The sequence below is a fragment of the Coregonus clupeaformis genome, chromosome 23 (genome assembly GCF_020615455.1).
Source record: "Coregonus clupeaformis isolate EN_2021a chromosome 23, ASM2061545v1, whole genome shotgun sequence".
Classification (NCBI taxonomy): domain Eukaryota; kingdom Metazoa; phylum Chordata; class Actinopteri; order Salmoniformes; family Salmonidae; genus Coregonus; species Coregonus clupeaformis.
In genome coordinates, this window is record NC_059214.1 from 18,584,796 (window position 1) to 18,596,579 (window position 11,784).

At 42.1% G+C, this 11,784-nt stretch overlaps 1 protein-coding gene across 1 annotated transcript; it reads right to left on the reverse strand.

The window, feature by feature from the left end:
- Positions 1 to 6,670: 6,670 nt before the first annotated feature.
- On the reverse strand, positions 6,671 to 11,134 carry LOC121536235 (cytohesin-interacting protein). The gene is made up of 8 exons (XM_041843501.2): positions 10,766 to 11,134; positions 10,235 to 10,284; positions 10,063 to 10,117; positions 9,851 to 9,953; positions 9,067 to 9,160; positions 8,685 to 8,751; positions 8,281 to 8,347; positions 6,671 to 8,045 (listed from the first exon to the last, which is right to left on the reverse strand). Exons 1-8 carry the CDS (start codon positions 10,946 to 10,948, stop codon positions 7,603 to 7,605), a joined length of 1,062 nt encoding a protein of 353 aa, XP_041699435.1. The 5' UTR covers positions 10,949 to 11,134; the 3' UTR covers positions 6,671 to 7,602.
- Between the last annotated feature and the right edge of the window lie 650 nt (positions 11,135 to 11,784).

Here is an 11,784-nt window from a genome sequence, read left to right on the forward strand (position 1 = left end):
TCTAGGATCAGCTTCCCTTCCCCCAATCCTAACCTCAAGGATTAGTGGGGAAAATGCAAAACTGACCCAAGATCAGTGTCTAGGGGCAACTTCACCCTACACCTTATGGCTCACCTGGGATAATAAGAGCTGCTTCTTTTTTACTATATGGTTATGGGTTTAATACATACTGTATGGACATTTCTCTGACACTAGAGGGGACTGTTGTTGATGCCAAAGATGAAAAATATGATTTTCTTTCTCCTTTTCTGAATAGATATTAAAGATGATCATTTAATGTGGGTCCCTTTTTCCAATGTTATGCAACAGATATTTCACGAGAACATATAGGCCTACACTTTCTCACTGTTCTTATGGAAATATTACAGTACAGAAAGGTATGGCTGTTACAGAGAGCTTTAGGGGTTAACTTTAGTAGTTGAGTTCTTATAGCCCAAAGTGAACTAAACCCAGCAAAAAAAGAAAGTCCCTTTTTCAGGACCCTGTCTTTCAAAGATAATTCGTAAAAATCCAAATAACTTCACAGATCTTCATTGTAAAGGGTTTAAACACTGTTTCCCATGCTTGTTCAATGAACCATAAACAATTAATGAACATGCACCTGTGGAACGGTCATTAAGACACTAACAGCTTACAGATGGTAGGCAATTAAGGTCACAGTTATGAAAACTTAGGACACTAAAGAGGCCTTTCTACTGACACTGTAAAAACACCAAAAGAAAGATGCCCAGGGTCCCTGCTTATCTGCGTGAACGTGCCTTAGGTATGCTGCAAGGAGGCATGAGGACTGCAGATGTGGCCAGGGCAATAAATTGCAATGTTTGTACTGTGAGACGCCTAAGACAGCGCTACAGGGAGACAGGATGGACAGCTGATCGTCCTCGCAGTGGCAGACCACATGTAACAACCCCTGCACAGGATCGGTACATCCGAACATCACACCTGCGGGACAGGTACAGGATTGCAACAACAACTGCCCGAGTTACACCAGGAACGCACAATCCCTCCATTATTGCTCAGACTGTCCGCAATCGGCTGAGAGAGGCTGGACTGAGGGCTTGTAGGCCTGTTGTAAGGCAGGTCCTCACCAGACATCACCGGCAACAATCTTGCCTATGGGCACAAACCCACCGTCGCTGGACCAGACAGGACTGGCAAAAAGTGCTCTTCACTGACGAGTCGCGGTTTTGTCTCACCAGGGGTGATGGTCGGATTCGCGTTTATCGTTGAAGGAATGAGCGTTACACAGAGGCCTGTACTCTGGAGCGGGATCGATTTGGAGGTGGAGGGTCCGTCATGGTCTGGGGCGGTGTGTCACAGCATCATCGGACTGAGCTTGTTGTCATTGCAGGCAATCTCAATGCTGTGCGTTACAGGGAAGACATCCTCCTCCCTCATGTGGTACCTTTCCTGCAGGCTCATCCTGACATGACCCTCCAGCATTACAATGCCACCAGCCATACCCAAATATAACCCAAATCCTAAGGGTTATATTCAATCAGATCTGCTTAGCGGTTGTTTTGACGGAGGTGGAACTGTGTTAGAACTGTCACAAGTGGATCATGGCATTATACCTAAAGAGGATATTGCCAGTGGCTGCACGGAGTCGCAATAACAGAAATCCCATACAACCTTGTTTACAAGTTCGAACACTGGAATGTGAGATGTAATCTACACCTCGATTAGGATGACAGAAATCCTCATTATTTGATAAGGATGACAGAAATCCTCATTATTTTGTTAAATTATTTTTTAATTTGAGCATAATTATTTCTATATACAGTGAGGGAAAAAAGTATTTGATCCCCTGCTGATTTTGTACGTTTGCCCACTGACAAAGAAATGATCAGTCTATAATTTTAATGGTAGGTTTATTTTAACAGTGAGAGACAGAATAACAACAAAAAAATCCAGAATAACGCATGTCAAAAATATTATAAATTGATTTGCATTTTAATGAGGGAAATAAGTATTTGACCCCGTCTCAATCAGAAAGATTTCTGGCTCCCAGGTGTCTTTTATACAGGTAACGAGCTGAGATTAGGAGCACACTCTTAAAGGGAGTGCTCCTAATCTCAGCTTGTTACCTGTATAAAAGACACCTGTCCACAGAAGCAATCAATCAATCAGATTCCAAACTCTCCACCATGGCCAAGACCAAAGAGCTCTCCAAGGATGTCAGGGACAACATTGTAGACCTACACAAGGCTGGAATGGGCTACAAGACCATCACCAAGCAGCTTGGTGAGAAGGTGACAACAGTTGGTGTGATTATTCGCAAATGGAAGAAACACAAAATAACTGTCAATCTCCCTCCGCCTGGGGCTCCATGCAATAACTCACCTCGTGGAGTTGCAATGATCATGAGAACGGTGAGAAATCAGCCCAGAACTACACGGAAGGATCTTGTCAATGATCTCAAGGCAGCTGGGACCAGAGTCACCAAGAAAATAATTGGTAACACACTACGCCGTGAAGGACTGAAATCCTGCAGCGCCCGCAAGGTCCCCCTGCTCAAGAAAGCACATATACATGCCCGTCTGAAGTTTGCCAATGAACATCTGAATGATTCAGAGGAGAACTGGGTGAAAGTGTTGTGGTCAGATGAGACCAAAATAGAGCTCTTTGGCATCAACTCAACTCGCCGTGTTTGGAGGAGGAGGAATGCTGCCTATGACCCCAAGAACACCATCCCCACCGTCAAACATGGAGGTGGAAACATTATGCTTTGGGGGTGTTCTTCTGCTAAGGGGACAGGACAACTTCACCGCATCAAAGGGACGATGGAGGGGGCCATGTACTGTCAAATCTTGGGTGAGAACCTCCTTCCCTCAGCCAGGGCATTGAAAATGGGTTGTGAATCGGTATTCCAGTATGACAATGACCTAAAACACACGTCCAAGGCAACAAAGGAGTGGCTCAAGAAGAAGCACATTAAGGTCCTGGAGTGGCCTAGCCAGTCTCCAGACCTTAATCCCATAGAAAATCTGTGGAGGGAGCTGAAGGTTTGAGTTGCCAAACGTCAGCCTTGAAACCTTAATGACTTGAAGAAGATCTGCAAAAAGGAGGGGGCGAAATCCCTCCTGAGATGTGTGCAAACCTGGTGGCCAACTACAAGAAACGTCTGACCTCTGTGATTGCCAACAAGGGTTTTGCCACCAAGTACTAAGTCATGTTTTGCAGAGGGGTCAAATACTTATTTCCCTCATTAAAATACAAATCAATTTATAACATTTTTGACATGCGTTTTTCTGGATTTTTTTGTTGTTATTCTGTCTCTCACTGTTCAAATAAACCTACCATTAAAATTATAGACTGATCATGTCTTTGTCAGTGGGCAAACTTACAAAATCAGCAGGGGATCAAATACTTTTTTCCCTCACTGTAGCCAATACCTTTTTGTTCTGAACTTCTAAAATGAGTGGGGCGGTTGTGGCTTCCTGACAGTGACCAAGTTTACATGTGCACAGTATTCCAGATAGTAGCTCATATCCAGCTTAAGGTCTTATTTGGGATAAACTGTTTACATGCACCTTTGATATCCCACTCACGAGTATCCCTGGTCCATGAATAAACAGAATTTTTCTCATTTAAGTTCATATGGGTTAAATGGAATAGTAACTGAAATATGGACACTGACTGTAGGCCTATAACCTCTCACATGTAGCTTAATATAATATTAACTCCTGCAGTATTAGTCATTTCTTGCAGTAAAATGATAAAACATTTTATTTTGTCTCGGGAACAGGAGTGGAGAAAGATGATTTATTTCTTTCAGCATCTCTTGAGAAAATGTGAATGCACATGTAATGTGTTATCTTTGACACTGTTATGCAAGCAGACAGTATTTCAGAAACGTGTTTCATCGTTTTCTCAGCTTTTGATTTCCTGAAAAACAGGTCAAACTGATGACATTTGGACATTTTGCACAGGACCAATCTTTCCACTGTTTTGGAGTTATTGCGTTTTCTCCCCGGTCCCTAAACGAAACAGACAACTTTACCAATGTTAACTAGATTACTAATGCATTAATTCTACCGATGTAAGACATTATTCTGGTGAGCACAACTTTACTGTCTTCTGGGGCAACAAGTTATGACAGAAGAGAAGCTGCATGTATCTAACTATAGTTGACAAACCAAATGTCAGGAAATTATAATATGGCCTACCAAACTTGTCTAAATTAGGGGTGAAAGTAGCCAGTAGGCTATATGGTCCAGAACAGAGTACCAGCAAAATTAATTATTATGGAATTAAGGTGGATCAAACTGCACAGGTAGGCTACTTTTTGAAATGACTTGTTTGACAATCAGATGCAAACATCATCACACAACATGAAACTGAGCCTGCACAGACCGCATAAAACAACAGTAAACAGGATAAGATGTTTACATGCCACAGTATCCCGTCTAAGATCAGCATATCCCAGTTTCTCATATCCGGGTTTCTCATAACCGGGATACAAGTTTTTTTCGGGTTATTGTAAATGGGATATGATGTTTAAATGAGTCAACTAAAAATCAGAATCCTTCAGTCTCCCGAATAATAATGGGATATTGGTGTGCATGTAAACGTGGTATGATTGCAAGAGCAGCTTCTCATCAATTTGATCCAACACAGTTCCACCCCTGACACCGCCAGTCACCGCTAAAACATCCGTTATGTGGGTGTCTGCTATCGCTGGTTAATGCTTGATCTGGCTGAATTTTAAAGAGCAACTGCCCCAAAAAACAAACTTCTCATTTAGAAAACATCCTATGGTCATTGATATGTCAGAAACATGTATTCTACTGTCAAATTGACTACAAAGTCTAAATAGGATACATTTGGTCACATAGTCAGTCTCATCCAAAACTGAGTTTTGTGAGACTTGTGGTCTGACTGCATCACTAAATAAATGGTTGGGTTTGTTTCAATCCTGCCCACATGCCCATAGCTGGCAGCACACAAGTAACCATCCATTTGGAGTGCAGCTGCACAACACCCCATCATAATGCCTGTTTAACTTAGTTGTAGTCAAAATCTGGTTACCCAGAGGGCCAAGTGTGCGTTTCACTAGCCAAAATGTTTTTTTGAAATGCATCAGTGGAGGCTTCCACTGCTGAGGGGAGGACGGCTCATAATAATGGCTGGAACAGAGCGGAATAGCATCAAACACATGGAAGCCATATGTTTGATGTATTTGATACCATTCCACTTATAGTGCATTCAGAAAGTATTCAGACATTTACATTACATTTTAGTCATTTAGCAGACGCTCTTATCCAGAGCGACTTACAGGAGCAATTAGGGTTAAGTGCCTTGCTCAAGGGCACATTTACGTCATTTAGCAGACGCTCTTATCCAGAGCGACTACAAATTGGTGCATTCACCCTATAGCCAGTGGGATAACCACTTTACAATTATATATATATATATATATATATATATATTTTTTTTTGGGGGGTAGAAGGATTACTTTATCCTATCCCAGGTGTTCCTTTTTCCACATTTTGTTACGTTACAGCCTTATTCTAAAATTGATTAAATTAAACATTTTCCTCATCAATCTACACACAATACCCCATAATGATAAAGCGAAAACACGTTTTTAGATTTTTCTGCAAATGTATTAAAAATAAAAAAGATACCTTATTTACATAAGTATTCAGACCTTTTGCTATGAGACTAAATTGAGCTCAGGTGCATCCTGTTTCCATTGATCATCCTTGAGATGTTTCTAGAGTGGCCAGACGGACGCCACTCCTCAGTAAAAGGCACATGAAGTCTAGTCAGGATTGAGGGAAAGATGAATGGAGCAAAGTACAGAGAGATCCTTGATAAAAACCTGCTCCAGAGTGCTCAGGACCTCAGACTGGGGCGAAGGGTCACCTTCCAACAGGACACAGCCAAGACAGCGCAGGAGTGGCTTCGGGACAAGCCTCTGAATGTCCTTGAGTGGCCCAGCCAGATCCCGGACTTGAACCCAATCGAACATCTCTGGAGAGATCTGAAAATAGCTGTGCAGCGACGCTCCCCATCCAACCTGACAGAGCTTGAGAGGATCAGCAGAGAAGTATGGGAGAAACTCCCCAAATACAGGTGTGCCAAGCTTGTAGCGTCATTCCCAAGAAGACTCAAGGCTGTAATCAATGCAAAAGGTGCTTCAACAAAGTACTGAGTAAAGGGTCTGAATACTTATGTAAATGTTATATTTCCGTTTTTTATTTTTAATAAATGTGCAAACATTTGTGCAAACCAGTTTTTGCTTTGTCATTATGGGGTATTGTGTGTAGATTGATGAGGGGAAAAAATGATTTAATCAATTTTAGAATAAGGTTGGAAAGTAACTAAATGTGGAAAAAGTCAAGGGGTCTGAATACTTTCCGAATGCACTGTATAAAACTCCACGAGCCCGTTAAGTTAAGGTGCCACCAACCTCCTGTGAATGCAATGCTGTCTCTGGCTGCGGAGTCCCCAGTCTTGAGGCTCCAAGTCGAAGTCAAGTCTCAAGTTATTTATTTTTCTATCAAGTTGAATCTCATGTCATCAAATTTGAGACTTGAGTCCAAGTCATGTGACGTTTATGCTACCTACCCTTTAATTTGTTATGTTTATGCTACCTAGCCTTTAATTTAAGCAACAGAAGAAGGCAATATGAGAGTATGAGAGAGAATGTGAAGAGTGACAGTTTAGGAACCAACTATTCGCTGTTTATTTGTTAAGAAAAATGACAGGTCACTTGTGTTCAGAGAAGTTCAAACATATTTGCTTTGATTCTTAATAAAAGCAGCAAAATGAAGATAGCAAGCATACAATAAATTAAATGACACTCAAAGTTACTGAAAAATGTCCTGAATTACAGGAAACTTCAGATGTGTAGTTTATTTATCAAGATTGAAAGTAAGTTGTAGATACGTAAGCCAAAAGTGGCATGGGAACAGAAATAGTGAAGAACGTAGCACCTTCTCTGCCCACATCCTGTTTTGTACTGTGGAGTTAGCTACGTGGTTAAGAACTCACACTTTTTACGTGACTAAACTGCCAGACATGTCCAATATAACTTATTTGATCACATGTAAATATGAAAAGCATATATGTCTTAAGTTATATACAAGCAAAATGTTTAATTGAGGAAGATCGTGCCTTTTCCTTCATATTATCTCTTAATTATCTCCCTACATCTAATGGTCACAATTTTAGAAATGCCAAGCACAATCTTTGTTTCACTGGCTGCACACACATGAACTGAGTCTTGCGTTCTTTATGACAAATAACTGCATTCTTTATTACAAAGAATTGTTACAATTATAAGGATTAATGCTGTCTTCTCAATATGATTTTGGTCAAGAACAAATCCTCTGAAAATGGTTGTGTGAAAGTGCAACACCAAAGCAGTCCATCATGCATACAGTAGCTGTAGATAACTGAAGGCTTTTGTCAAAGGGAGAATGCTTGCTTCCTCCTAATGCTTCTCATGCCCATAATGCTCATATAGTATGTGTCTCTTCCTGAGTCCAGGTATGGTATCCATATAAGGACAACCTCCATCTCAGCAAGAAATGTTTGTATTGAACGTCACATCACACGAAGACGTACTGTAGTGTTCGTTCACAGCTCAGTTCAGGTGTCCTCCTCCTCCACTGAGTGGTTGAATCCAGGGATGAACTTCAGGATGTGTTTGCGGACGTTGGCTCTCCTGGCCTTCCTGGGGAGGGTCCCAAACAGGGAGGAGGCTCTGAAGGGGTCCCATGTGGGGGAGGGGGAGGAGAGGGAACTGCTGCTGCTGGCCAGGCTGCGGGTACGGCTGAGGCTGGCTGGGGGGGGCCCTTCCTGGGTGAAGTCTCTGGAGAAGAAGCAACTATCGTCTGGACTGGCCGCACTGCAGGGGCTCGGGGAGCTCAGGTCACCAAACACACTGGCCAGGTCACTGTCCTCTGTCATCCCACTACGGCAGCTACTGTCACTGGAGAAGCGGTGGCTGCGGTGGCCACTGTGTCCTGACAGAGACATTGGAGACATCAGGGAGTCCGTAGAGGGGTGTAGAGAACTGTCATTCAGGTTACCTGGAGATAAGAGAAGGGTAGTTCGTTGACAGTGTTGACTTATCCAACCACAGTATTCATGTGCACTGTAAAGGATGTGGTTGATTGACAGGATATATATTTTTTTCCAGGTAATTTGTCACAATGACGATCAACGAAGCTCATTAATACACCGATCAGCGATTTACTCGTCATTTTCACATCAGCTAATGAGAAAGGAAGTTCTGTGGTTTCACAGCTGGGCCAAACCCCTCACCTCGCATAAGGCATGTTTCCTTTAATGTGAGCGCTTGCAACTCCATCCTTTTCTCTCTCAGGGTTTGCTGTGTGGACAAAAACATAGAATGAAAATTAGACTTGGATGACTCTCAGGTCAACTATACAGTACTTAACATTATCTTTATAATGGTGTGTTTCCCTGTGACCCAATTCATCTACAGTAGGATTAGTGATGAAATGGTGTTGAGCATACATAGCTATACTGAACCTGTCTCAATACTGTGCTACTGTCGTTCTGTCATGTGAGCTTCTTTGTGTTGTGCTGGGTGGGGTTATGTGGTTGGCTACAGAAGAGTACACCACCCATATTTTCCACTGTAAAGTCTATTCAACTACGGTGTGTTATTGAAGCCAAACATCCGCCCTGTAAGAGAGACACACCTTGAGCAAGCTCATCTTCTTCTCCAGTTCAATCCTCTTCACCACCGTCCCACACACCGTCTCCATCCTGAGATTACACAGAGACAAAATGAGCACAAGCAGCCATCGCTCCGTATATAGTGCGCTATTTCTGACTATGTCCCATAGGACTCTGTATAGTGCACTACTTTGACCAGGGACCATAGGGCTCTGTTCAAAAGTTGTGCACTATATGGGGAATAGGGTACCATTTGGGATGCAGCCAGACAAATCTTACAAATAATTCTGACACCTTGATACAATATCAAGGTTCATCAAAAAGTTTATGTTCAATGTTTTTCTCATTCTTCAGAGTTACAAACAGTAACCCTTTGGTTTGGGTCTCATTGCAGGTCTTACTCACTGTAATAAGTTGGTGGATTCTCGAATCAGGTCAACGATGTGCTGATGGCTTGACCCCTCAATGCTGACCCCATTGATGGTGACGATAACATCACCTATATGCATAGAGCAAGAGAGAGAGCGAGAGCGAGCATGAGAGAGAGAGAGAGAGAGAGAGGTCAGGCCTTGCCTTGTTGGCCCTTTTCTGTGTGAAAGTTACATGTATTGTAATGAGTGTAACGAGGACATCTCTCTGTGTGAGAACCATAATGCACAGCACTGAAGCCAAGGCCTAGATTCAATCAGATCAAGCGTTAACCGGCGATAGCCAACACCCGCATAGCTGATGTTTTGGCTGTGTCCGAGGTGTAACTATGTTGGAGCTGTTAAATCGGTGAGCAGCTGCTCTTGATCATTGTCACGAAGCCACACCCATCCCACTCACGTTAGAAGTTCAGAATGAGAAAGTGTAGGCTATATAGAAATAATGACGCTCAAATTGAAAATCATAAAACTATTCATTTCTGCCAGCCTAATCGAGGTGTAGATCACATCTCACATTTCAGTGTTCAAACTTGTAAACAAGGCTGCATGGGATTTCTCGCAATGCGACTCCGTGCAGCCAATGGCAATGTCCACTTTAAGTATAATGACAGGAGCCGCTTGTGGATTTGACAGCCCTAACACAGTTCCACCTCCGACACCACCAGAACAAACGTTATGCAGATGTCGACTAAAGCGGATCTGATTGAACAGAGCACTGAGTCTGGGCCACAGGTAGAGGAAGTAGGATGTGGGTGTCTCACCAGCGGTAAGGCCTGCACTCTCAGCTGAGCTGTCCTCCTGCACCTTGCACACAAATGTGCACATCTCCACCGCCATGCTTTTCTTCAGCAGCATGCCATACGTCTAGATCAGGAGGAATCATACTTCGGTCACTAGGCAGGACTGATAGCCAGGTTAAACATTTCTTGAAAATGTATTTTGTATTCATTCTAAAACTGATTCAATGTCTTACCTGAATTTCAAATCCAAACGTCTCATTGTCTTGCTTTTGCAACATAATGGTAGTCCTATGTGCAGGAGAAATTCAGTTACACACTTGTCATAACTTGAGTCGTTAAACATAATTGTGTTTGTATCTTAGTATTAATAGTGTACTATACAAATGACAAAGGGCTTGTATTTACCTCTGAGGATCAGTGTAATCCACTAAGGAGTTTGAGCGGGCTCTGTTGGACTGGAAAGTCAAATGTATATTTAATACATTTTCATATATTTTATAAATACAACAGTGAAAATAACTATTCTGATTATATATTTATTTAATTTCATGCAAAATAGACTAGATTTAGACCAGTCTCTTCAAATTCTTGGTATATAATGTGACAATATATTTGTAATTTATCTTAAACATAAACAATTAAACAAACTGTGTTTCCAGGTACTTTTTTTCTGATAATGAACTAGTTTGTCTCTTATGTAAAACAAAAACCTTACAATTGTCAAAAAGCTTTTTGTCTTTGCAAGTGCTCCGTTTTGTTTTGGAACATGTTAATGTATACCTCTGATGCCACTGAAACAGTTTTATATACTATCCACGAACATCAATGACCTCTAAGAATAACAAACTCTGTGCAACTTATAGGTTACATGACTGAAATGATACACAGTAAAACTGTTCAATCTTTTCCTGTTTCTTTCCAAGGTTTCTCACTCACCTGTTTCCAGCCTCTTGGCAGAGTCCCAGGAGTAGTCCCCCCATTCTGACTGGTTTTGTTATGGTGTTCCTTCAGAGAGCGCTGATACCATAGACGACCCTTCTTCCTCAGAGAGCCCTCCATCATGTAACTGTCCTGGCTGCCCTGTCGCAGGAGCCCGTTGAAGTTCATGGTGGATTGCATGGTGGAGTGGAGCGCTCTCTCTTCACAGCACCATAGTGCAGCTCTGCTACAGCTAGTTAAGTACAGTAACTCTGCATGTGTTGTATGTGGTGTGTCCCTGCCCTGCTGCTGAAAGTAAATGTGTCAAAGCGGAAATCCACACCATGTGATTATGGTGAACCTGTGTTAGCCAATCACAGCCCTCGCTCGCTCACTTTCTTCTCTACTTCACCCCTTTTAGCATTTTTTTTCTTATTTTTCTTGTGTCTGCTGTGCTGCAGCCGGGAAAAGGAATCTGCTTACGTTTTTTTTCTTTTCAAAACATCCCCCTTTTCTTTGTTCAGTCTGTGCGATTCGATTTATGGTCTGTCAGAAATCAGCAATGCATGGACAAACTGCCACCTCTGTGGTCTAACCTACCATCACCTGCTTCCCCTTACTCCAGTTTCTGTTTTCTGAATAGGTTGGAGTCAACCTGAGCCTCTCTGGTCTGCCAAGCAAAGAGGCTTGTCTTGTGAGGACAGACAAAAGCAGGCTTTCGCTCGGGGCTAGAGACTTGCTTTACAACAACACAGCATGGGTCAATGGCTAGAAGGCATCAGACATGGTTTGATTAAAGAGGAAATCACACACAGGCCAACGGTCAAGAATAAAAACAAAGTCTGATGTGTTGAAGAAGATGGTCTCACAGGACATAAAAAATATAAAATTGTTCTATTGTTCTTTGATATTGAAGTATTTTTTCCTCATTCATTTTCCAAGATAAAGAACAATATGTATTGGATGATTATACAGTACAAATACCCCAAACTGTATGATGTGTTTGGGATACAAAACAAATGAATTGTCAAATAGAA

Bases quoted from the DNA above. Each gene is read 5' to 3' on its own strand.
- LOC121536235 (XM_041843501.2), bottom strand. From the start codon at position 10,948: ATGCAATCCACCATGAACTTCAACGGGCTCCTGCGACAGGGCAGCCAG. The intron at 8,752-9,066 runs GTGAGTAAGACC...GTGTAATCTCAG, and splicing joins GAATCCACCAACTTATTACA to GATGGAGACGGTGTGTGGGA. The intron at 8,046-8,280 runs GTGAGGGGTTTG...TCTTATCTCCAG, and splicing joins GGAAACATGCCTTATGCGAG to GTAACCTGAATGACAGTTCT.